Source organism: Astatotilapia calliptera, chromosome 9 (assembly GCF_964374335.1).
Source record: "Astatotilapia calliptera chromosome 9, fAstCal68.1, whole genome shotgun sequence".
Lineage (NCBI taxonomy): Eukaryota > Metazoa > Chordata > Actinopteri > Cichliformes > Cichlidae > Astatotilapia > Astatotilapia calliptera.
Window position 1 is genome coordinate 20,693,533 of NC_137430.1, and position 26,533 is coordinate 20,720,065.

Here is a 26,533-nt window from a genome sequence, read left to right on the forward strand (position 1 = left end):
GCATTGAGGTCCCACCCTTCAAAACGAAGAGCAGACTTCCACATCATGAACAAATATATTAATCATACATATGACATAATAATTTCTATTCGTTTTTCAGTGTGCAAGCATATAGATAATAGAGCTTAGTTTAAGAAAAATATTTTAATCTTATTCTTTTATAAGGAAGCTTGTTTTTAATATGAAACCTTTCTGTGCAACCGCTTCATTCCACCTGCATTTTACAGATGTTTATAAAACATAAAACAAAAGCTATATTAGGATTCGGTGCTGTTGGAAAGCAAAGAGCCCGTCATTGAATGTGTTTTTCTTGTATCAAGTCAAATAGTGAAGAGAATAATAAGTGCACGTTTTCCTCCCCGCCCTATCTTCAACATGTATTCACACTGTGACAGAAACCCGCCCAGGAAATTACTTCTGTTTCAGTGCATGGTATTTGTTCTGTTTGGCAGTGGAAGTGCTGAGCGTGGTGAGTAAAGTAATATATTTGTCTCACATCATCAGAAATGTGTGTGGTGATGATTTGCAAGCCGATATTCAATATTCACAAATTTCTTACTTAAAAAAAGAAAGAAACAAAGACCTTTCTACATTTTAGAAGCCAACTGTGTTACAATTATAGAAAAACCAAAGGTCGTCTTTAATGACATCTGATTTAAAACGTAATAATAATAATCTCGGTCTTAACTCGGCCTGCATGAGAGCAGACCATTAATTATCAGTGCTTTATCACTAAGCATGCTGACTCACTGTCACTTCATTATGGCTTATTGAGTTGGATGTGAAGGCTTGTTACATTTTGTGTTTTCTTTTGATTTCACTTGAACTGAATGAAGTACATGTTCCCTAAAACTGTATTCCAGTCCATATTAAACCCTTCCCTTCACTGGTCGCAGCATTTTTTAGCAATATTCTTTGCAGGTTGTTAAAAGTGGGTGGATTGATTCCAATAGCAAAAGTCTCGAAAACTGATAGTATCAGATACTAGTGCGATATGACTTTGTTTCTATCTATCACTGTGTTAAATACTTTTTTGGAAATAAAACGTATATCCAAGAAATCCACTATGAAAAAGGTTTTTTTTTGTTATCACTGTTTACTTCATCTATAGGTTATAGAACATTTAAACAACAGAAGCTGACATAAGGTGCTTTAAACACAGACACGTTTACATTTCAGCATAATTATAAAGAGATTTCACTGAATCAGGATACCAGATGTATTTCCTAACAGTCTGTCACGGATTATATGAGCCCATATGCCGCCATATCCATATCCATGTGCACTGAATGTCACCCATGCATGTCCCAACACAGCATTTCCATCAGGACTTTCACATTACTGCAGGAAGTGACCTGAGCAGGAGCCACAGCCATTGCTGATTTCTGTTTATCTCCCAGTCTTTACCGCTTAGCATACTGTATGTGTGTAGTTCATGCTTCAGAGTCAGCACGTGTGCATGCACTGTCACAGTGAACGCTCACACGCTGTGAATTTACACAGTGTACTGTACACGGCAAAGATGCACTGTTACGTAATCACGGAGAAGAGGCTTTGCGCCTGCGAAACGATCAAGCAGGTGGAGGAGGAAACATGCGCAGTGCAAACCTCGCCAGCAGCATCAGGACCACTGCGATGCAAGTGAGAAGATGGTGCTTGTAAACACGCCGCGAGAAATGACCGCGTTGTTTCGTCTACTTGCCGTCGCCGTGAACACTTTTTAACCCCACGTTTGAGATCGATGGTGCGAAAAGGGCTACAATAGGCGATATTTTAACCCCGAAAAAAGGGAAAAAGCGAACGCACCGGAGCTGGGACGGTAATGCCAGCGATTACTGGCACTGGTTTAAGTCGGCCGCTTTAAACCTCTGCTGCGCAACTACAGAAGCATTCTTCGCATGTCATCGCATATGACGGGATTTCTCGTGTAATGGTCGTCGGTTTCTAGTGGGATGCACATCAGCGTCTTGCCGTACTCGCTCTCCGTCGTAATGGCAGCTCTGTACCATGGCACGGACGCTTCCTCTCCGGACAAATTCCTGGCCTTGAAAGACGTGAGAGAAGTGAAAGAGGAGACGACTCTGGACGAGAAACTCTTCCTCCTGGCATGCGAGAAAGGTTTGGCTCTTGTTTCGTCTAATTTAATATCTGGGCTGTTGTTCCCTGTTTGCAATGCAATGGGATGTCCGTGCAACACGTGACTACGAGCTGAAGGAAGCTCGTTATTGTGATCATTAGGGATGCTGAAGCTACATGTCTCATGTAGGAGGTAGAGCGCACACGCAGTGACAGCATGGCAGATGTCATACAGGCTCATTTAGCAGCTGGCAAACTACTCAATCATTACAGATCCCCCCACTCCAGTGTATGCCACTCACAGCTGCCCACACTTTGGATACTGTGGTAATTTGCCCAAGGGGCAGTTAATAGTTAAATGTCTGCTCCACTTTAAGTTTCTCTCCCTGGTCTCCTGACTTTTCACAAACCCCAACATGGAAAGTTAATGCAAACAAGCTAAATGCCAGCAAGGCAAGACGTAGACAGTGTAAGTGTAAAATAACAAAGAGGCATGGGTTTTCTCAACTAGTCCCCGTGGCGTGAGAATATTTCATTGATAAGTTAAGAACATTGTACAGGCAGAAGTGTGCTAAGCCAATAACTGCCACTGTGACCATATAAAGTCTCCCTAAACGTGGCCCAGCAACAGAAATTGTCCTTTGAGGGAGATGTTATTGTTACACAAGATTAAGGGTTGCCGCTGGATCTGAGCCTGTTCTCTGAAAGAGCTCGCCTGATAACCGGCGCTGTGTGTTTGTGTCGTTTTGGCACCGCGCTCACACTAATGTTTCGCTTCTTCAAAGGATCCGCCTTTGTGAGAACTTGCCAAGGTGGATCACATTTATGATGTGCTGCTTTGTCCTTGACTTGCTTCTCAGGTGACTACTACATGGTGAAGAAACTGCTGGAGGAGAACAGACACGGCGAGCTCAACATCAACAGTGTGGACGTGCTGGGCCGAGATGCAGTGACCATCGCCATCGAGAACGAGAATCTGGACATCCTTCAGCTGCTCTTGGAGTATGGCTGCCAGGTAACAAGCAAGCACAGACTAGGGGTAAAATAATATACACAAGACATCATTTACATCACTAAAATTGTGCATTTCTTTCTGTGTAGGCAACAGACGCTTTGTTGGTGGCCATAGACTCAGAGGTGGTAGGAGCCGTGGACATTCTCCTTAACCACAGGCCAAGGAGATCTTCTAAGCCCTCTATTGCTGTAAGTCTGCTGTTATTACTCGTTTTCAAGAAAAGAAACACCATTAAGGCAAAAACTTGCTTATCAATTTCTATAATTCACTTACAGTATTTTTTTTTTTAATCCATGCTCTTGTCAGAAACTGATGCAGCGCATCCAGAATCCAGAGTATTCCACCACCATGGATGTGGCTCCAGTCATCCTGGCAGCCCACAGGAACAACTACGAGATCCTGACCATGCTGCTCAAGCAGGACATCTCTCTCCCCCGGCCTCACGCTGTTGGCTGTGAGTGCACGCTCTGCAACGTTAAAAACAAGAAGGACAGCTTACGCCACTCCAGGTACAGTTAACTAGAGCTCACAAAATACTTAAGTGGCACTGACTTTGTGCAGACGAGTGCATTAAGAGCACCAGCGGACTATTTCTTTGCTCAATTACTTTAAATTGGAATAGTCAATACCACTTCTGTTTTGTAGGTGATGTTTTGATTGTTTTGACCCAACAAATCAACCCAGTTTTGCTCCAAGTAAAGTGGCTCTTGTGAAACATTGCAGCCTCTTGTTTCGATGGCAGCATTAGGTTGAAAATCCAGTCTGCTGCTCCTAGAAGTCGATGATTTAATCAACACACTGGGTTTTAGGAATTCTTTAGCCATTTTTTACAGTCCAATGAATGCCCAAAGTATCTTCCTTGTCCCCGAGAGGACTCCTGATTTTCTCTGTTATTGTCAAGCTCGACTGATCTAGCTGTAGAGAGTCGGTATTGGTATTTTACTGAAATACAAAATCAATACAAACTCTAATTTAAGGGAAAACAGCAAAACAGCAGCAGTTCCTCTGGGAAGAAGGAGTACTTGGTTTCTGATACCTTCTCGGACTTGCAGATGAGATTTTGCTGATCTCTTCCGCAGGGGCCTTTATTTTCTCTGTGCAGGGCAGTGTGGCCTCCCACACAGTACACTAAATGAATCACTCTGCAGTTTGGCTGCCAAACAACATAGAGGTGAAAGAAGGTATAAATGAAACAGATAGAGGACTGAATGTTTCTCCTTATTTCTTCTCCCATCTGCACAAGTCTGTCATGTTTCCACCTATCCCCTTTGGGGAGGTTTTAACCGCCTCGTTTCTGTTGATGGTGGTGGGTTAGGTTCCGTCTCGACATCTACCGCTGCCTAGCCAGCCCCTCTCTCATCATGCTGACAGAGGAAGATCCCATACTCAGGGCCTTTGAGCTGAGCGCAGACCTAAAGGAGCTCAGTCTCGTTGAAGTGGAGTTCAGGTAGAGTCAACATGCTGCACATGCATCAGAGCGTTAATCCAATTTCTTTGCCTGTAAACAGATGTAAATACATATAGCGATGCTGTAAATCCTTTCTTTTATAGCCTGAGATTGATAAGAATCTTAACCTTTTAATATCCTCTTATTTGATCTAATTTATTTGCTCTAGAACTGACTATGAGGAACTGGCAAAGCAGTGCAAGATGTTTGCCAAAGACCTGCTGGCTCAGGCTCGAAACTCTCGAGAGCTAGAAGTGATTCTCAACCACACATCCACCGAGGATCATGTTGACAAGAGAGGCTTACTGGAGGAGCGTATGAATCTCAGTCGACTTAAACTGGCCATCAAGTACAACCAAAAAGAGGTTTGCATACATCACTGGGCAGGTAGTAACAGACTGTTTACTGCTGAAGACACTCATAAGGTTTCTACAGAGGGCAAAAGGGCAATGTGACTAATAACAAATGAGTCCACCTCCTATTTATTGTTAGAATGGCTGCCCTGATTTGTGACAGATTATAGCAGCAAGAGCGTAAGGGAAGGTTAACAAGTTGGTGGTGAAACCTGCTATGTTGTGTGGTTTGTAGACGGTGGCACTGCCTAAAAAAACAGGAAGCCAAGCTGAAGATGCTCATTTAGAGTGATGAAGAGAGGGAGGATTAGAAATGAGTCCATCAGAGGGACAGCTCGGCTTAAGTTGTTGGAGACAAAGTTAGAGAGAAAAGGCTGAGATGGTTTGAGCATGTGAGGAGGTGGCATAGTGGATATATTGGAAAAAAGTTGACGGTAAAACTGTCAGATAGGAAGAGAAGAAGAAGACCACAGAGAAGAAGAAGAATGTGCAGAGAGCTGATGTGACAGAAGAGGATGCTAGGGATAGAGTAAGAGGGAGGCAGATAATCTCCTGTGACGATCCCTAACGAGTATCAGAAATTTAAAAAAGAAATGTTTATTGGTTCTGTTGCCTAAAGTTAGAAGAGGAGATTGATGCTGCTGTCGTGTTTGTGCGATAAATCTTAAATTGCAGTCTGCAACTGATTAGTAGAGCTTACATTATAAACAGGGGGAAGCAAGTTGGGTGTTGGAGCTATCCACAGCTCATCACACAGCTATTTATTCTTGAGCCAGTCTTTGTGCTAATCTTCTGGCTGTAGCTTCATATTTATTCCAGTGAAATGATCATCAAAGCAAACCCGCGCCCAGAAACCTAAGAATTGTTCTCACGAAATCTTGAACTCTTTCTTCACTTTGCTGATTTTTCGTAAAGTTTTTCTTTTTTCGTATTAAACATCTGTCCACCGATGCTTTAACTGCCGTTCTCTCTTGATGTCCCTTTTACAGTTTGTGGCTCAGTCCAACTGTCAGCAGTTCCTCAACACTGTCTGGTTTGGAGAGATGGCCAGCTACCGACGCAAGCACACCTGTCTAAAAATGGCCACAGTTCTGAGCGTGGCCATGCTTTGGCCTCTCCTTTCTGTCTGCTACCTTCTGGTGCCACGCTCCCGTGTTGGCCAAATAATCCATACCCCTTTCGTTAAGTTCATCATCCACAGCGCCTCCTACTTCACCTTCCTGCTGCTGCTTAACCTGTACTCTCTGGTCTACAACGAGAACAAGAAGAACACGATGGGGCCCGCGCTTGAGATGATTGATTACCTGCTCATCCTCTGGATCATAGGTCAGACTTTTACCCCGTAAATAACGCATAATGCTGTTTCCAGAGGCGTGTCATGCATTATATGTAGTTATTGTGCTTTATATATTTTAGCGCTTTGATAATTTAATACTTATCTATTTCCTAATGCACTTTAAGGAACTAGAACTAGAGTCAAAACCCAGTCCCACAAACTAAAGGTTAATACGGTAACATGGCATGGTTGAGTGAAAATGAGCGCTTCCTGTTATGATCTGGCTAAAGTCCAGTATCCCGTGTCCATAATCACATCAGGCATTACATGACAAACGGCTGTTTCTACACCAAATGACAGAAAGCCCAGCTTGACCGGATTAAATCCGTCAGCCCTGCTTCTAATTGAGCACAATAGAAAAGAAACTGCAGCTTCTTCTTTCCCCCCTGTGGCCCTTCTGAGTGCTGGTATCAATGAACTCAACACACAGCCGTGGAAACATATTCACACATACACCAGCTATCTTTTCAGAAAAAGGGCGGATAGTGACAGCTGGAAATTGACTCTGCCTCTTTACCTTACCCTTCTGCCAAGAAACCATTAACACGGCTGTTTAGTCTCTTTAATGGCTCTGCTTCCGCAGTAGGCATGTTTGTCTCATTGTTGCAAAAAATCCGAGCCACTTCCACCAGAGACAAAGCATCACGACCACAGCATCTAGGTTTCAGCTCTTTCTTTAATAAATCTTCCCAGTAACTTCATGTGACGGGATGTGAAAGGATTTAGAAGCAATTGACATCTATTATTCAATGATATAAAGTGTTGTGCTGTGCTGTGGGGTAATTGTCAGTTTAGTTTGTACACTGCAGGATTGACATGAGGTTTTCAGTCATTAGATAAGAAGCATAATAGGGTTTTCCATGGGCTACAATAGCCCACTAGAGGGAGAACATTTCCTTAAGCATTGCAAAAGAGCAGCATCAAAGATAAACTTTGCATTTTTTTTTCTAATGGTTGCGTCATTTTGAAAACAGCCTAAACTCCAAGGCGAGAGGCAATGGTGTACAGTATCCCTGCAGCGTCAACACGTCACCCAAGATGAGTTAAATGAGAGGAATGAGATTACTAACGGTTACCGTTCTCAGACAGCCTCCTGCCTTATGTTATCAGAATGGGAAGGGGAGTTCTTAGAGTTGCAACACTTTTTTGTTTTTTCTTTTTCCTCTCCATTGTTTGCTTTCCCTCTTCCTATCATCTTTCTCCTCTTCCCTCCATCCTGGTATTCCCCTGGGCCAGAGGCCTCACGTTAATGGGAAACTCAGAACTGTAACAGTTTCTGAATCAAGGCATAAGAAAATCCGACTGAACATTAACTTGCACCTGGAGTAATTTTTTTTATTCCTTTTGTACATTTAGAATTGATGAAATACCATTTAAACACAAAAAGACGCTAACCCATCTTAATTAAATTCCACGCACCTCCCTAAATCCCACAGATGACACATTTTCAGCACATTAATCTCTTGATTTCTGTGTCTCACACATTCCTGTTTCCCCCGGGCTCTCTCTGTGAGATGACTGATGGCTGAGCCTTGAAGGGATTTTAAAATGTTGTGGATGACATCCTTTTTCCAGTGGTGGGTGTGTGTGTATACGTCTGTGTGTACATGGTAATGGTGGATTCTTCCCCCCCTATAGGAATGGTGTGGTCAGATGTGAAGCGTCTGTGGTATGAGGGGCTGGAAGACTTTCTGGAAGAGTCTAGGAACCAGCTGAGTTTTGTGATGAACTCCCTCTACTTAGCCACCTTTGCTCTGAAGATTGTTGCTCATAGCAAGGTACAGACACATAGCACACACTCCTTACATTTAATGGATAGATAATTAGATTTAAGGTTTCGTGGAATAACGCTTGTGCATATTAACGCTACATTCCAGGGAGGTGTTTTCATCTGTTGTTTCAATTAGATCTCAGATCAAGTTGAAAGCTGGGCAAAGCTATTCTAGGAATTGAGCTTTCTAATGCACCATTAAGACTGATAAAGGTGTAATGTGCCTCACCTAAGGCAGTAAACGGAGCACAGACCACACACAGCCAAACAGTTTTGAAATAGAGGTCTAACTTCTGTTTAGAGTTCTCGTTTCATGTCTTTAAGTAGTCTTCAGGAATAGTTCTCCAGGCTTCTTGAAGGACATTCAAAGCTCTTCTTTTGGGTGTTGGCTTCCTTTTGTTCTGTTCTCTGTCAAGACAATCCGACAGTGCTTCAATTATGTTGAGGTCTGATTTAAGGGAGGTCAGTTCATAATTATGTGGGTTTCCTACCCAGGTATTCGTTTACTCCCTTCTTTAAAAATGGTGTCTTGGCAGCCAACTTTTCATTGGGGCCATTTCTGATGAGATTTTGGCTAACAGTAAATGGTCCAGTAGATTAAGGTCCTGTTTTAGGTCTTTTGCTGGATGTTTTCCTCTTTTTTAAGAACTGTTCATCTGCATTATATAAATACTTCTTTTCTTCTCCACTTGGCTCAAGACTTGCATAGTGCTGTCCTTTGGAAAAATAATGCCTTCTATGACATTTAAAGACGGTGACAGTACATTCAGATATGTATCTTTCTCTGAATCTCTTTGCTTTGATCTGCAGTTTAAAGATCAGGAGCAGAACAGGAAGGACTGGGATGCCTTCCATCCCATCCTGGTGGCCGAGGGACTGTTTGCCTTTGCCAACGTTCTTAGTTACCTGCGACTTTTCTTCATGTACACCACGAGCTCCATACTGGGCCCTCTACAGGTAGGAAAACAGTTGGAATATACATTAAAGTAGCTGTGAGTGTTTTGTAGAGAGGCTTGATTCTCACTCAGTGCAAGCAGGCAACAACGAGATATGACTGCGATCCCTGAGGGTTTTAAGTGATACATCTGTAAAGCCCTTTAATGAGAAAAAAATGGCCTTATAGTTATGCAATGATTATAAAACTGCTTCGCCTATTTATTTATTTATTTATTTTATCTTTGTCCCGGACGCCACACACACACACACCACCCACTCTCTTCCTCTGTTAGTGGATGTGAACACTGCAGGGCGAGCCAACTCTAAGCATCACACCAGCTGTGCTCAGCATAACCATCATCATAAGCATTAAGTATAAGCACAGTGAAGTGAGGCAGCAGATTAATGTGTTCTGCTCTGATAATGCGCACATAATAAACTGAAAAGGGATTTGCAGCTTATTTACCATGTACATCGCCATACTGCTATCATCTAAATGAATGACTGCCTTCACAGTTGATTTATTTAAGTATGTGCAATCTATACGATTTTGGCTGCATGGGAATAAATGCAGAGCGGAGAAGGGAAGCTCTTATTAAATACACTTGTGGGATGTTTTTTTTTTCTTTTCAAATCAAAATTGGATTTATTGTCTGACATTTCTGACAAGGAACATCTCTTATAGAAAATATATCAATGGAGCACTGTGGAAAATATCCAAGTGAAAAATATTCACTAAGCTTCCCGAAGCCTGGAAAAGCTGCACTGGATTCTCTTGATTAGCCTGTTTTAGCTTATAATGCCAAACATTAGTTTAGAATTAGCTTGCATTTTCTTGCCATTTGCAAAAGGTTATAGATGTTATTAACCAAGTAGTGTTACTTTTGTCTGTGAAGATTAAAAAAAAATCAAAATGACTTCATTTGAATATTGGAGATTTCTTTGTAGCTTCAGAGAAGCCAGAAGTCTGCTTTGCATATTTTCTACTCAGGCGCCATAGATGTCCCTTTTTATCATATCAGGTTTTATATTATTATCCAGCTGGCAGAGGGAAATCATGAAGCCTGCCATTATCTGAATTTTTGTTAGCAAACGTGAGGTTCATTTTTCCCAATGTGTGACTTTTAAAGCGTAAAGAACTCTTGAGGTGCGCAGTGAGGTCAGTCCTTCCTGTCATTATTTCGAGGTGCTGTTTGTGGTTGACTTATAAAACAGTCAGGGTGCTCTGTAGCTTTTTAATGAGCATTTTTCAGCTACGCTCTTCCTGCTTCACTCTCGTTTTTTTTCTTCTCGCCCTTCTTCTTCACTCTGTGACATAACTGTCTGGCTTGACAGGATGGAAAATCAGCTTTGAAAATACACTTGGTTTGGTTTGGTTGGCGTGTTCGCAGCCGTACTCGCACTCACGTGGCAGACACACCTCTCCTCTAATGCACACGCACCCACACATTTCCACACTCCTGTGATATCTGGCATGCTAGGATTCAGTCCAGTCGTACTCAGGCATGGACACACACACAGACAGTGAGTCAATACTATGTGGGTTGGAATAATGAATGTTTCTCTCATTCTGTCCGCCCTGAAGAGGCCAGCTCATATTTCCGGTAGGTATTGCCCCCAACTGAGTTTGGAAAGAGTGACTGAAAGTGGGAGTATGCGTCTGTGGTGTGGGTCTATCACGGCCCAGACTTAACCTCACTGACATCATTAATGTGCCATAGGCTAACTGAGAGTCAGCTGGGCTATTTGAGTGTGTGTAAGAGAAATAGAAATAAGTCATGCTAAATGTATACGGATTAACTTTAGATGTTGTAAGCAAGGATTAAATTGAACTGAGTCTGTCTCCTAAACGTACAGCTTGTGAAATACTTTCAGATTCTGTTTCCATTAAGGAAACCTAAGGCTTGATCAGCTCCAGGTGTGTGTGATGATCTTCAGGTGTGGCCAGCCACCTGACAGGGCCACACCCACCAGGCCTGACTGAACCCCAGAACTCAGCCACACACACACACACACACCTATCACACAAGCATAGAAAAAACACACGGACAGCAGCACAGTGCAGCACACATATCTACAAGATATATAAAAGTCCATAACTGTTCATGGACCCTGGGTCACTCATGACACTATATTTAACATTAACAGTTTTCTGGGCCCAAAACAGCTGAGCTGCTGCACAGATTTCACAGTTTCTGCAGTGAAATCAACAGGAACAAATCTCAGGATGAATCCAGCAACAGCAAAGCTGTAGCTTCCTTTTTATTTACTTTACTACATTTGGTTTAGCTCAGAGGGTACCCTGCCTTTTCCCCTGTGACAGCTAGAATAGGCTCCAGCCTCAGGAACCCAAAATTGAACAAGCAGTTGAGAAAATGGATGGATAAATAGATGCATTTAATTTTCACTCTCTAAATTAAATAACATAAAATTTCCTCTCATTATCTAACAGTGCTGCATTGAGTATCTTTGGTTAGATTTATTTGAGGTATGCATTAGACCTCCTCCAGTCACGGTGAGGAGGTAATACCCTGCTATATTTCTGTTCTGTTTGTACAGTAACCAGTTTAGGATATCTGTCAGGCAGGGAGCACCCACATCTCCTAAATCAGATGTGTACAAAGTGGCAGATGAATACACTGGGGGAATAAATCACCCGAACAGACCAAACTTTCTCAAATAGACTCCCTGGGTTCCAGCACAAACTCTGTACTCACCATTCATCAAACATCATGATTCGTCATGCAGCCAGAATGGTTTTCTCTTACACTGGACACTTTATATGTGTTTGTGTTTTGCAAGGGTAGGAGTGTGTTCTGACCTTGTTTGACCATCTCGAGGTCCTTATAAACAGATATGCGGCACAAGCCTGTAAATAGTGGGTTTCCAATGCTTTAAGAAGATTTCTGTGTTCTCGTCCTCTCTCTGGCTTCCTCCGTGTTTGTCTCTGTGTTTCTTCAGGTAGGTTGAGAGAACTCTAGCAGCCAGAATAAGTAGGTTTTCTTCCTCTTCCCTGAGGAACCACTACTAAATCTGAACATGGGTGAAAAAACACGCTAAGAGTGGTCAGAGAGTGGTGAAGCAGTGCGAGCATGCGTCTTTCTAAAGTCTGAATGGCTTTGAAAAGAAGTACTAGAGTAAAAATTCAGTATACAAAGTAGAAACGAATTCTGCTGGACTGTTGTTGAATTTAAATGTACTACAGTGTTACTTTTACATAATTTACACTTTCTGTGACATTTTAAAAATCAGAGAGTTGCACTCTAATATATTGTAATTGTAAGTGTGTCTAATTAATGTGTAGTTGGGCTTTTAATATATCACAGTCCAGTTGCACAAAAGTTATTTGATTAGAGAACATAGAAAATCTAGTTTATCAAATCTTCTAAGTCTCTAGCATTACCCAGACTTTCAATAAACTTGATTGATTGGTGTTTTAAAGGGAGATCTAGTTAGCACAGAGAATGTGATACTGCAATATCTTGGTTGTTTTCATTTCAGGCCAGTGTTGTTCAGATCAGACATTAAGCAGAGTCAAGTTTAATCCAATCCAGCTGCTTAAAGGCTGATGAAGATTATTGAGATTTCTTTGAGAAAGCTGTTAGAGCAAGCAGCACAAGATTAACGGGAAAATGTTAATCTCTCGCTAGATCTCCATGGGACAAATGCTGCAGGAGTTTGGAAAGTTTTTGGGCCTCTTCCTGCTTGTGTTATTCTCCTTCACCATTGGACTCACCCAGCTCTATGGAAAGGACCAGAAAGATAAGGAAAACAATCCACCCAAGGACTGCGGGGGCATCTTCTGCGAGCAGCAGAGCAACGACGCATTCCACACGTATGGGCAAACCTCATTCTGTCATTTTGGACAGCGATGGCGTCAATGACTGTTTAGTGTATATGTTGAGGGATGTTGAAGGTTATATAAAACCTTTATATATGTTTTTATCCTTTATATATGTTTATATGCATACATGATCTTTATACACTGTAAAATTAGATCATAACATTGAAAGAGACAGCAAAGTGTGGGAGCACTTTAACAGTTATGCAGCACAGACTTTATTCAGTACTGTGAAGTCTAAGCACAAGGGTGCTTTCTTCAGAGCTAAAAAAAAATAGATAAGTCAACATAGTTTAAAAAGCCTATGAGGCACTGCAAATGCATATGAAAGGACTGTTATAAAAATAAACACTGTATAGCTCATACATTCTTCAATTCATGTACATGGAAAACACTAATTTAGACAGAATTTGGACAGATTGTGATTTTTAACATAAGCAGGGACAAATGTTAATAGTACAAATAGTGTGCTTAAATAAATACAAGAAATACACAGAAATCTATACAATACATAGAGTAAAACTTGTAAATGTTACAATTCAAGTCAGATTTTTAGGAGAAAATTGCAGCACAAGCTGTGAAGATGAGACAAGACATCCGAAGCATCACAAGAAAACTCTCCCTCGCCTTCCATCTTCATGTAAAAGTATAAAAACAAAAATAACTGATAGGTTACGTGACGCATAATCCTTTTTTTTTTAATTTGAAAGTAGTCTTTTATGTAATTGTGCACATTACACCTTTTTTACAGATGAGTAAGCACATCTGTGTTCCCTGGAAGCTTTGTAAATCTTATTACGCTCTGAAGTAGTCGGTCATGTGCAGGTTGTGTAATGAAGTCTGCACAGCAGTCAGATTGCTCATGTCTCTCTCTGCTTGCTTTTCTCTTTTGACATTTTGTGCATCGGAGCACACCTCAGTTTAGAGCGGCTTAACAACAAATCATTTAAATCCTACATTCAGTTAAAAAATTTAAAACAAAGGAGAAATTGTTTTGCATTTGAAGTGACACATTTCAGAAAATTTGGCACATGATCCTACTTAAATCACATGTTAACAACCCCTAAACTGACTAATTGTTGCACTTTAGAATTGTGTTTGTTTTTTAATGCCTGCAGGCCCAAAGATAATGACCACTGAATATTGGTTTTCAGACATTTTCATTGTGTGCAGAGATTTCTCCAGATTCTCTTAATCTTCTAATAAAGTGATATATGTAGGTACTTGAATCTGCATGCCCCCTAGCATTTTTACAATAAGAAATGCTATTCTTAAAATATTTCCCCACATAGTGCTTCAAAGAGTCCTGAACCCTTCCTCGTTTTTATGAAAGACTTTCTAGGGAGCTCTTTTTATGTAAATGTTGGTTTGTATTTATTTCTCAACTTTTTTTGGAGACAGGGTTGTATGTTTAAACCTGACCTGCACACGTACTAGCTTCGTCTCTTTTGCAGATTTATGGGGACCTGCTATGCACTGTTCTGGTACATCTTCTCCCTGGCACACGTTGCACTCTTCGTCACCCGCATCAGCTACACAGAGGAGCTGCGCTCTTTTGTCGGCGCCATGATCATAGGCACCTACAACATCGTGGTGGTTATTGTGCTGACCAAGCTGCTGGTGGCCATGCTCCATAAAAGCTTCAGGCAAATTGCTGTAAGTGTAAATAAGTTTTGGCGCTGATGGTCTCAGTGCTGCCACGGGCAGTTTGAATTTGTCCTGGCATTGAAATCTCCGACGGTTTTCGTTTACTGTTAAGGTTTAATTTTCCTCAAAGTAGCCCTGAATTGTTCCACAGATGTTAGCTACTTTCTTTCCTTGGAACCGCTCTTTGCGGCCTGCTTGATTTCGATTGCAATAAGTGCAACTTATCTTTCACAAAAATCTGTTCCCCTAAGTTTCCACTGTGTGGTGGTTTTGCATTTTCAACATTCCTCCTGTAAAACTGTGTGTGAAAGTTTAAATGCATGAAAGTTTTCCAACATTCCTTCGTTCTTAAGTGTTCTTATTGGCTTTTGGACTCCTGTAGAATCACGAGGATAAAGAGTGGAAGTTTGCCCGGGCCAAATTGTGGCTCAGCTACTTTGATGACAAGTGCACGCTGCCTCCACCCTTAAACATCCTCCCTTCTCCAAAGACTGTCTGCTACTTGGTGACCAGCCTGAGCAAGTGGATCTGTTCACACACCTCGAAGGGCAAAGTGAAGAGACAGAACAGTCTGAAGGTGAGAGATAAACAATATTGTAAAAGTTTGATTCAAACCCATCTTCTAATCTTCAACAAATGACCCTCTGTGTTAATGCTGTCCTTACAGGAGTGGAAGAACCTGAAGCAGAAGCGGGATGAGAACTACCAGAAGATCATGTGCTGTCTAGTTCACCGCTACCTGACCTCCACCCGGCAGAAGATGCAAAGCACAGACCAGGCTACGGTGGAAAATCTGAACGACCTTCGCCAAGACCTGTCAAAGTTTCGCAATGAGATGAGGGACCTGTTGGGTTTCCGGACCTCCAAATATGCCATGTTCTACCCAAGGAGCTAAAAAAAAGACTTGTTATTCTTTCCCCTCCTGTCCTCTTGACAAAATCTTTGCTTCTTGTTTATCTGGGCTGCTGTGTGACCCGAGCATGTGCAAAAAAAAAAAAAAAAAAATAGAAAGAAAAAAATACTCTGCTCTTTTGAGTCACAGAGGCTATTAAACCTCACTTTAAGCCTGGAACTTAACTAGACAAATATGTATCCTCCACCAAAGCCTCCAGACTCAGGCCTCCTATCTATTACTCAGCTATGTAACCTTTTTTGTAAATAAAAAAAGCCATTGTTTTCAATAGATAAATAAAGATTTAAGAAAAAAACACACACTGGATATTTCATGGCTTTTTTCGTTTTGGCTGCAACAGGTCTGAAAGCAAAACTATTCAGCCAATCCCCGAGCTGTCCGCTCCACGAGAGAGTTGCGCTACAAACACCTCATCCATTCTGATGCTTAGCAGAGCGTGTTTGCCTCGACCGCTCTAAACAGACCCGATATTATGTGGCATTCTCCCAGGTGAAAAGTCTTACGCAAAAAGAGGAACAATCTAAAGTGGTGAAAGCGTTTTATTTGGACAGATGACAAAAATAAAATATAAATAATATTATTAAAGTTTTTTCCATAAGAAAATAGTTTTCATTTCATACCTTTGCTTCTAAAAAAAGACACTAAGAAAATATCATAATGACGATGATGCTCGAGAAAAAAGCTTCAGCAAATAAGCTCCTCGCTTGGTTGGCGTGAAACCAGAAGAACTGAAAGAATATTGCATGTATAAAATATTGCACATTAAATCACCACAATTAACATTTCCAAACCTGCCCATTAAAACTGAACTTGGGAATTTAATGGCAGGTGCTAAACCATCATTAAAGCTACGACAAATAGCTGCAACAAATCCCCCCTGTGGATATTAAGCTTGTTAAATTAATGACTGGTCCGCCAAACTGACATCTTTATTTAATGCATCAGCCCCATCCTTTATTCACATTGTATTCAAGAGCCTCAAAGGGTAAAACTGAAAGGCAGAATATGGAATACTCTGAGGAAAACTGCCACTATGGAATGCCAGAACAGATGTGCATGCACACCGAATTTTTAAAATATGAATAATGTTTATCTTATGAAACATTATAATAAATTGGTGTTCTGCCTATTTCAGACACCGGTGACTGGGGTCAGTTTAATCCTGTGCTAGAATCATGACATGAATGCGAAAACCTCGAGTAATTGAAGACAGATGGGAATTTCTCCGTGTCTTGTTTGTTCTGTAATCATCCAATTTACAGTCATGGTAAAAAAAAAAAAAAAGAGAGCGAGAGAGAAAGAAAAACAAACAAAAAAAGTAAAGTACACTAACTTTGACTTCTAAGGTTTTATGTATCAGGACATAATAAAAACCACCTGCTCCTTAGCAGGGCTCAAAATCAGATTCAGATGGACTACAAAACATGACATATTACACAAAAACTAACCCTTAAATGCAGAAGCAGTATGTACACCCTTACTGCTTACATGTGAGTTAAGATGCCAATGAGGAGAAAGCAGCTGCTAACCAATGCATTCGATGAACTGATCGTCATCGAGTGTGAGCCCCTATGTGACACGCAAGTTTTGGCAGTTTTCTATTGTCTGGTGTCTTCAGCTGTGTGTTAACACAAAGCCAAAGAGGAAAGACATCAGCGATGATCTTAGAGAAGAAACTGTTGCTGAGAGCTGCTCTACGGTAAGGATGCATGTTTTTGTGTGTGTAAGTGTGTTTGTTTCCAAAGCCGGCCAGTGGGCCAGATTGGAATCTTTTCAGGCTGATTCTGGTCACTGGGCCAATTCTGGCCCGCGGGCCTTGTGTTTGACATCCCTGTTCGATACAGTCATTAAAAATATTCACAGGTGCCAATCTTCCCAGGAGTGGACATCCCAGCTAATTCACTTCAAGGTCAGGCCGCTACATCTCAGACTCTACAGGCCTCAGTAAACTGGATGGTAGCACAATTAGACAGAGACTGAACAAGTGTGGCTTATTTGGAAGGGTTGCAAGGCAAAAGCCTCCTCTCATCCAAAGTACTTAAGCATGGCTTAGGCTTGGAAAGCTATATCTGAACAAACCACAAGATTTCTCGAACAATGTGCTTTGGATACGTGAAACCAAAGTGAGTGTTTGGTCATAATCCACAGTCTCACGTTTGTCAAAAACCACACACAGCATATCAAAGCTCCTTTGTATCCCAAAATATTCTACAGTCAAATGTGAGGCCATCTCTCTGACAGCTAATGCGGGGCTGAAACTGGTCGTCCTTTTGTATAGAAAGCTCACGGTGAGCTCAGTGACTGCACAGTGTCCAGGTCCTGTGATCATCACCCCTCCACTATGGTGCGGTACTTGGCAGCCTGTATGAGGTCTTCATGCTTATATGCTGTTTGGTTTTCACTAAACTTGGGACAGGACAATGATCCCAAACATTCCAGCAAATCTACAACAGAATTGCTGAAAAAAAAAAAGAATCAAGGTGATACAGTGGCCCAGTCAAAGTCCAGTGCTGGACAGGATCTTAAGAATTCATCCAGAAGGATGTGAGACTGAAAAGTCATACAACTAATTTCTAGTTATTGCTGCTAAAATAGGTTCTTAAAGCTATTGACTCTTACTAACCTACTGAAATTGGCTGTTCTACAAGTGGCTTCTACCTTTTAACTTGTTTTTTGCTAAATAAATAAATTTGATTTGTTAAATGTATTTATTATCCTAACACATAAAATATAAGAAGTGACAGAGGATGTACTTTCTTTTTACCGTAACTGGACAGGAAAATGACTGAACACACAAAGTTTCCATCAACTGAATAAATCATGTAGTTTCCATGATTTGCAGCGGCAGCTCCGCAAACGCATTCAGATTTGTTTTCATATCCTTCGTTTGTGTTCTTGAGAAGGAGATTGCTTTTGTTTTTTTCATGTAATAATTTCCATCCACAGATGAGCCTTGAGCAGACCAGTTAACAGAAGATCACCAGAGCTACCGGAACTCAGCACTGCTTGTTTATCAAAACGTTGAGTCCTTTTTGGTTCTTTGTCTTAAACGCCATAACAAAGTGGTGCGGGGCGATCTTTCCACGGCCCTCCTCGTCCACCTGGCCCATGAAGATGTAGTTCAAGCCTAGTGAGGTCACACAAAAAAAACCTGAATGCAGTGGCAGAATGGCAGAGACATTCAGGGAGGCCAAAATGTGAGAATCTGCCCACAGCAGGTCTGTATACTATATGTTTATATGCATACATATAAACTTACAGTACTTAGAGTTGAATTGACTGTTTGGACAGTGAGTTCTGCCGCTCACCTAACGCCTCAACTGAGAGTGACAGCGCATCACAGGAGGCAAACTCAGAGCCATAAGTTATTCAAAACAGTCAACCAGCATCTATACAATGTCATCATATTGCAGATAATAACCGGGGGAAAAAATTATATCGGGGACACTGAGAAAAATTTATTTCATCTCTACGCTGTACACTCACCTCTTCTGATAACTGGGCACTTTTTGCACAGGATAACGATCTTGGTGCTCATTGTCTTTCCTGCCTGCTGGATTGCCAGGTTGCCTTCTTTATACACGTTGATAATAGAGACGGTGGCGTGCATACTTCCACCTCTAATCACCGCTGTAATAACAGTTCCAGTTATCACTGTTGTAAACACAAAAAGCAGATGAAAAATTACTGAAACATTTCTTAGAAAAATAGTGTATATAACTCCCAAAAAAGCCTATACAGACAGAATACATACATGTAAAATCCACAGATACATTTTCTTGTATAGAAAACTACAACTGCAATGGCTCCCGCAAGTGCTACAGTACCTCAGTCTTCTTCCTGTCACCTACAACTGGGGGTTTCTTCCTGTTAAAAGGGAGTTTTTCTTTCCCACTGTTGCCAAAGGTTTTGCTCATATTGTTTTGCTCTGATTGTTTGGGTTCTCACTGTATTCTCTGTACTATTGTATGGTTTACCTTGCAATGTAAAGGCAACCGTTGTTGTGATTTGATTCCTTAAAATTGAATTGAATTGCTTTAAAGGCGTCTCTTCTGCAAAAAGTGGAGTTTTACTTGGCCTCCAACCTTGTGCAGACTATAATATCCAACTTTGCTGGTCTTGCTTTGTCTTGGCACTTGTTCTGGGGTCTTTAGGCACATCTCTCACTATTTTTCTTTCCAGATTCTTTGAAATTTTTAACTTCTTACCTCTGCCAACATTGTTCTGTACTCTGTGGCTCTCTTTGAAATTCTTGATGATGCTTCTCACTCCAGTTTTAGACACTTGGAAACACTGTGATAACTTTGTATATCCACCTCCTGCTTAGTGAGCCTCAACAATTCTTTTTCTCAAGTCTAAAGTGATATCTTTTGTTTTTGGCATCATGCTTTCTCAAGTGATAGCTCAAACCCTTGCTGAGGTTTATCTACTCTATGTAAATTGGAAGATAACCCTCGGTTTTAACTTGATTGTACAAGTTTTGAGCATTACAAAGTAAAAGCACATCACTGCACAGCAGTGATTGTGCTATGGCTCAATAAAAAAGTCTGTTCTGTTTGTATAATAATACTGACCCTAGAAATGTTTGGGTTTTGTTTTCTATGAATTAATTAAATTGTTGTGTGCAAAAAGAAACTATTTATGCTTTCTAAAGAAAACCAGAATGTTCAGAAATGCTATGTTGAACATCCCTCTGTTAATAAATTATGGCAACTGCCAGTACTAGCCCCTCATCCTCACATTTACGTTTGGTTATCATATTCATATCTGAGAGAGCTGTGAACAATATGTGCGTGCTACATCTCAACTCCGCTTCTTTGAAGTGCAGCCTGTCTTTAAAAATGTCACTGTGGATTAACAGCATAGACTCTATACATTTCCTTTCAGGCTGTGAGCGCTACACCCTTGTGACCTTTTTTTTAAAGCTTCCTTATCCATCTATAAGGTAAAAGCTCCCTTTAATACAACATCAAAGAATTCCAACTCTATCAAACAAGAGGAAATTGAACGTGGGACATCATTAGTGTCACACAGACAGAAAGAAATCAAGGCGATAACGTCATTATAAATCATCTGACAGTTTAACTGCTCAGAGCAGAGATACTTTGCTACTTTGTTCCAGGTTTATTTTCCTGACTGATTCTGCTTAAACAATGCGACCAGTGTGCGGGGTGAAGTTTCAGCCATTTCCTGTTTAGACAGACCAGCTCTCACAAAAGAAAAACATACAGTTTTGCCGTTTGTTTCCACGGCTGGTGGAGAAGTGACGTTTAGCAGTGACAGCTGAGTGATACTGGAGCCGGTGGAGTGGAGGAGGAGGCACGGCTCATTCAGCATGAACAGGATTCTTTAACCTGATGGTACCAATGCGTCTGGACTTCACATGCTGCCTGTTTCATTTCCTGACAGGGATGAAATTAGCCAGAGGACTGCCTGTTTTAGTCGTGCTATTATATCTGTTGCTACTGTTACATAAACCAGCGAGCTGTATTTGATGATTTAATGTGTAGATGCCACATAATTTGATTATTTTAAAATACCAGCAGTGATTGGACCAGCTATTTTCAGCTTTGTCATGTCTCGTCTCCCTGTTTCATTCAGATGCGCCGATCACATAAAAGCGACTTTTTCTGCATTCGCCGCCACATCACTCGTCTTTCCTTTTTTCCCCCTTTTCCTCGACACAAACCGCATGTGTCAGATTGCCGAGCCTGAATAAACGCCTTCATTTATTGCCGCTTTGCCTACAGTCAGTGGCTGAGTATGAGTGTGTGTTTAGACTACAGGTAACCGTGGCCTACTGTATGCAATCATTCACTTCTTGACAGGCTATCAAGGAAGTCTTTGAGATGTGTAAGGGAAAAACAATCACAGAGCAAAGATAGCAACATAATCAGGACTATAAACTGCTACTTAAGGGGAGTTTTGGCTGTCAGCATGGGGTCTACTCATATATATCTTCAGAGAATCTGCAATTCAAGCTGTTTAGGATTAGTATTTGTGAAAGCAGATATGTTAAATGATACAAAAATGGCTGGAATTTATTAGTGACTATGGCTTAATGTGGTTTTTGATAAGTTACAGTAAGCTTTTATGTTCTCACCAAAATTGCTGGAGCAGTAATTGCTCTCAAGCGTTCCTTGTCTTTTGCATTTCTGCCGGCACAGGGCAACAGAGTACTTCAGAGCTGCACAGAGAGAAAAAGAAACACACACACACAAAAATCAGCCTCTGTAATTTTGCCCGCCAGTGACGCGGGCATGTAAGTTATGTTGCCATCTGCTTCTGCTGCAGCCTATTTACTGAGTATTCTTGGTAACACAAGTGTCTCTACAGATGGATGGCTGTCAGTATCACAGACAATAGCTCGATTATGTGGCGAGGGAACGTCTGTTTTTGAAGTTAAAGATAGAAGAGAATCCATAAAGGAAAGAACTGAGGCTTGAAGTAAATACAATGTGACTGTGCAAATATTTTTCTTACTGTGGAGGGAAAAGTCGGGTGAGAGGGGGAGATAAGCCAACCAGAAAGCAGTGACACAGCATGACATCATAGCAGGGGGGGCGCCAAAATAACCTGGCCTGAGTGACGGAAAAAAACAACAATGTGTGGGAATGCGAGTCTGACTATGAAAATGAGCTGTGATTGCAGGTGCAGACGCACGCCCACCCCTTGTGTTATGTACAGTTTACACAAGAGAAAAGTCTTATGAGCATAACACATAGTTTTAGCATATGCTGTGTTACAACATGTGCTTGGCTGCATCTGTAATTGGACTACACTTTCCAGTATGTTCTATTGACTCACTGGCTGACTGCTATAATCTATTTACGTGAGCAGAGCATTTGCTCTTATGTGAGCCACATGTGTGGGGACAGTAGCAGAATGCATGGCCACAAGCAGCACACTGTACTACTACTTAAGCACCTCGCTCTTTCCTTCTCTTGCCTACATTTGCTATTGGAAGCAGATTTTAGATCCTTCTCAAGTTGAAAGAAGGAGATAAAATCCCACATGTTATCAAAGAATCCAGCAGCACAAAGCAAATACAGTCAAATCAGCTAATGCAGATATTAGAAGTCTGTGGATGTTAGAAGTTTTTTAATGGTTTCTATTGAATATAAGCTGCTACCTACGTATTGGCCTGGTGGTGACTGGCTGTGTGGTAGTTGCAGGCAGTACTGTTGTGGTGGGGAATTTCTTTGGTCTGAATTTGTAGTGCCCAATGAAGCCGTCGGCAGTCAGGCTGAGATCTGACAGGAACTGGATTAGGAGCTGATTCCCCTCCGACAACACCGGCCTACAGAGCAGCACGGGAAAGCAGACTGAGGATGAACTGAGATGAAATCACATGATGGTTTAGTGAAAATGAACTCTACAGCATGACAGAAATCACCTACGCTGGGGGGCTGTCTCCGCAGTATTTGCCAATCCTCTTCGCATCGTTTATTTCCGGCCCGTTGAAAATGGAGACGTGGTCGTAGCGGCAGTAGTTGTCTCGTTCCACATCGAACTTCTCGAACTTCACCTCAATAACCTGCAGCAGGAGACAAGTTATAAAGTATTCCTCTTTTTTCTAGCAGAAGCTTATAACAGGCCCTAGGGTGCATCATCTGACTAAAGTGTATGCTGTCATTTTTGAAAAGATATACTCCACCTGCGACTCACTGAGATTTCTTAAAAGAACGGCTCAGGTAACTTGCAATGTTTTATTTCAATAGAGTGTTATTCCGCCACTGGCATTTACTCATCATTGATATAGAGGGAAAACATGCACGGAAAAATGACTAGATGAAAAACTTCTGTATCTTCATTTATTTACAAAACTCTGTTTATCTGCTGTGGATAGCTTCTCCAGTTTCCTCAGATTTTCTAAGCACACATCACACACCATGTCAAGATATGACAATTTTCCTCTAAAAACTCTTTGGGAATCACTCTGTTGTTACAAAAATACTATATTCTGCCTGTCAAACTGTGTTTGATATTTGAATGGTGCACAGATATTGTGGCCTAATAAAGAAACAAACAAACAAAGATATTCCCCTGAAAATGTTCAGGTACAAGGACTGGCCTGAAAATGAGTGAAAAAGCAGCCAATGTTCAAAGAAAGCCTTTGAAAACCCTCCAGAAAGCCTGAAGAAGTATTGCTACACAGCACTTGAGAAGACAGTGTCTCCTTGGAAGCAAAATATAAAGAAATTAGGAGTGACTCAAAACTTTTGCACAATCTCCTGGAATTTCAGTTCATTTGAGGCCAGTTATTCAGATAGAAACATTTGCATTTACTAATTTTTATGTATGACCTGGTTCTTTGGTGCTACTATATGCCAGGAGCAGGTCACTCCAGCTGGGTAGTCCTTCTCAGGCCAGTTGGGTGTTTTGAAAGTCCCAGAGGGCTTAACCAGCCTGCCTCCACAGTACTGGTCCCCTGAGGAGAAATGACTGAAGTTAGTGCTAGGATTACACAATTAATTAGATAAATTCTGCTCCTGTTATTGCTTGAATGAAATAATGAATGTTATTTAGCAATCTTTTAAAAGCTATAATGGTGAGTCAGTAATGTGCTCATGTTATTAACTGCGTCTGGGGGCTCTCACTGCCTTTTTGTCATTATGAACACCATAAAAAGCAAGTCTGTCATTAGTCATCTGTGGGTTTAAAAATAACTGCCATCAGAGGAACATCAGTTCAGAAAAAACACAAACTCTCAAAGGATCGAATCGCTTAAAAACACGCTTTCATATACTTTAACTGATTCTGCCTTTCCAGCATGTAAAAAAATACATTTAGCAAATTGAAGAAAACAAATCTCTACAAATGGGTGACACGTGGTGCAGCAGAGTTTTAACCATGTTTAAAGACAGGATAGCAACAGTCTCTCTGCCGGCGGATAAGAGCCTGGCTGACTGGTTAATTGACACTGTCCACTACAGCTGTCAGCTCCTACGGTACAGAAAACCAGACATTAAACTTCTAAAAACAGTAGATGGCCCAGTGAGGAAAAACGCTAAAGGCTCTAAGTGAAATTTCTGACCTTTGCCTTGCAGCACAATAGCCAAAAAACATGAGAAATTCCACATCACAGTGCGAGAAGAGTTAAAAAGCAGATTTCTTTTAATCCACATGGACTTTTAGCCCACAGACCTGCTCTTACTGAGCACTACACGAATGGATACATCCTGTTGTTTTACTGGGTGTCTGCATACAAACAAGGTAAGATTTACTTCTTAGTAACATTACAGAAGCTCCACATATTTCTGCATTACATGCTTGGATAGCAGCAAGATGTTCTGCTACCCTTGCAAACTTGGCACCTTTGACTAAGACAGCTGTGTTAAGAGGAAGCATGCCCAAGCTTCTTCTTCTCCCCATGTTTTCTTACCTCGCTCATGTGTATGGGCAGCAGAGAAAACAGCCAGGAAGCCACTCCCAGCAGTGTTGGCATCGGATACCATCTGCAGGAGCATCTTGTTGCCTGTGGAAACAAGGGCTCCTGGCTTGAACGTTCCACAGAAGCGACCCAGTCTCTGTCCATTGACATGGCCGCTGTAGACATCCACATAATCATAGCGACACAGGTTGTCGTTCTCCAGATCAATGAAGCGGAATGACAGTACCACCACCTTGCCCTCCGGGACCTGGGTGGGGAGTTGGAGAATGCTTAGTTAAATTATTACTATTATTAGATGGCATAACAAACAAAAGAGCATAGACCTAAATACTGAATATTGTTACTTTAATACTCTCAAACATTTAATTGTGCATTTTAACCCAGCTTATGCCGTTTTTCCAACCTAATCATCAGCTTCACTGCAATAAAGTACAGAAACATCACAGAGCCACTCAGCAAAGATTGCCCTAAGCTAACTGCGGCTGTGGTTAACTATTTTTAGAAGGAAATTAGGAGTTTGGACTAAGACAAAGATTGTCATACTGTATTTATTTTTAATGAACAATGCTTTATCACTGTCATCATATGCTATGAATGAAAAACAGAACTGGACTCACTGTGATTCTCCACACACATTTGGTATTTGGAGGGTAAACTCCTGGGTACCCCTGGCTCCCGATTACTCCAGACTCTCCTGTGATGTTTCCGCCACATGTAAAGATTGGTCTGAGGAGAAAGATATTTTCTATACATATAAATAAAATAATAACGGTGCATTACAGCAAAATTTAAAAACAAAGTTGATAATATCCATTGGATTCAGTGCATTCAGTTCCTCGCCACATGTCCCGAGGCAGCCCATACTGCACAATATTCTTCCAACTCCAGTCATCTGACGGTGATTTTCAAAAGGCTAAATGGGATCCTTACTTTTTTTAATCTAATAAATCTTTCAAGAAAATTTGAGTTTGGGGTAAAAAAGTAAATAAATAAGTACCTCTGCTGGGACTGCGCACAGACTTCTGTCAAGAACAGTAGAGTCCATGCGCAAAAAATACTGCATGTTCTCCACATTGTTGGGAAAACGGAGCAGGAGCTTCGCCTGTTTTCGCCCGGTGGCGTGAATGGCATTGTGCTCAACAGGCTAAAACGGAGGGGAAAAGTACCCAGGAGCTCCTGTAAGGACTTTCAGCAACGGAAAACTCAAGCAAGCAGATGAATATAGCGTTTGTTCTGCGTGGTAGGAGGGACGGGGCGCAGGGTGCACATTTCTTTTTTTTTCTTTCTTTCTTTTTTTTTTTCCCTCAGGGGGGGTTAAAGACGCGCTGGGAGGGGAGGGAGTGGCTTGAAAACCTTTAAGGAGATGGCATGAATATACTTGACTCCAGAAGTTATCTATGCATGGTTTCACATTCCGATCAACGTGTATATTTCTGAATTCAAATACCTGCATGTGCCTAAAGGTGAATGAGGCAACTTGTGTTGTGTTCTCCAATCTTATTTTTTTATTTTATATTTTATATATCTCTATAAACTGAATACAAAATACAATTACATGAAATATGGCTTGTTAGAGTTGTGTGCTGCAAAGGGGTCATCTGAGGATTGAAAGAGAGCACCACCTGCTGGACAAACTATGGTGTAAGCAATTTTATTATCACTCAAATTCCAATTCAAAAATGTGCTGTTCTCTCCATCATATTATGTTGTTTATTTGATTATATAATTATTATTTCTATTTTAGATGTTACCTATTTGTCCATTTGCATTTCTTGAAATGCTCAGTCCATGTCATTTGTTTTTA

General features: G+C 41.2%; 2 protein-coding genes across 2 annotated transcripts; one reads left to right on the plus strand and one right to left on the minus strand.

Moving 5' to 3' along the window:
* The first annotated feature begins 1,564 nt into the window (after positions 1–1,564).
* trpc1 (transient receptor potential cation channel, subfamily C, member 1) lies at positions 1,565–15,634 on the plus strand. The gene is made up of 13 exons (XM_026180183.2): positions 1,565–2,118; positions 2,937–3,091; positions 3,178–3,279; positions 3,398–3,600; positions 4,407–4,538; positions 4,708–4,903; positions 5,881–6,217; positions 7,866–8,005; positions 8,809–8,955; positions 12,585–12,769; positions 14,230–14,431; positions 14,805–14,999; positions 15,090–15,634. The coding sequence occupies exons 1-13, from the start codon at positions 1,953–1,955 to the stop codon at positions 15,315–15,317; spliced, it is 2,388 nt and encodes a 795-aa protein (XP_026035968.1). The 5' UTR covers positions 1,565–1,952; the 3' UTR covers positions 15,318–15,634.
* A 222-nt stretch (positions 15,635–15,856) lies between these two features.
* On the minus strand, positions 15,857–26,460 carry pcolce2b (procollagen C-endopeptidase enhancer 2b). Its single transcript, XM_026179739.2, has 9 exons — positions 25,727–26,460; positions 25,347–25,455; positions 24,721–24,976; positions 23,642–23,766; positions 22,736–22,872; positions 22,472–22,635; positions 21,439–21,522; positions 18,822–18,989; positions 15,857–18,462 (listed from the first exon to the last, which is right to left on the minus strand). Exons 1-9 carry the CDS (start codon positions 25,858–25,860, stop codon positions 18,332–18,334), a joined length of 1,308 nt encoding a protein of 435 aa, XP_026035524.2. The 5' UTR covers positions 25,861–26,460; the 3' UTR covers positions 15,857–18,331.
* Positions 26,461–26,533: the final 73 nt, after the last annotated feature.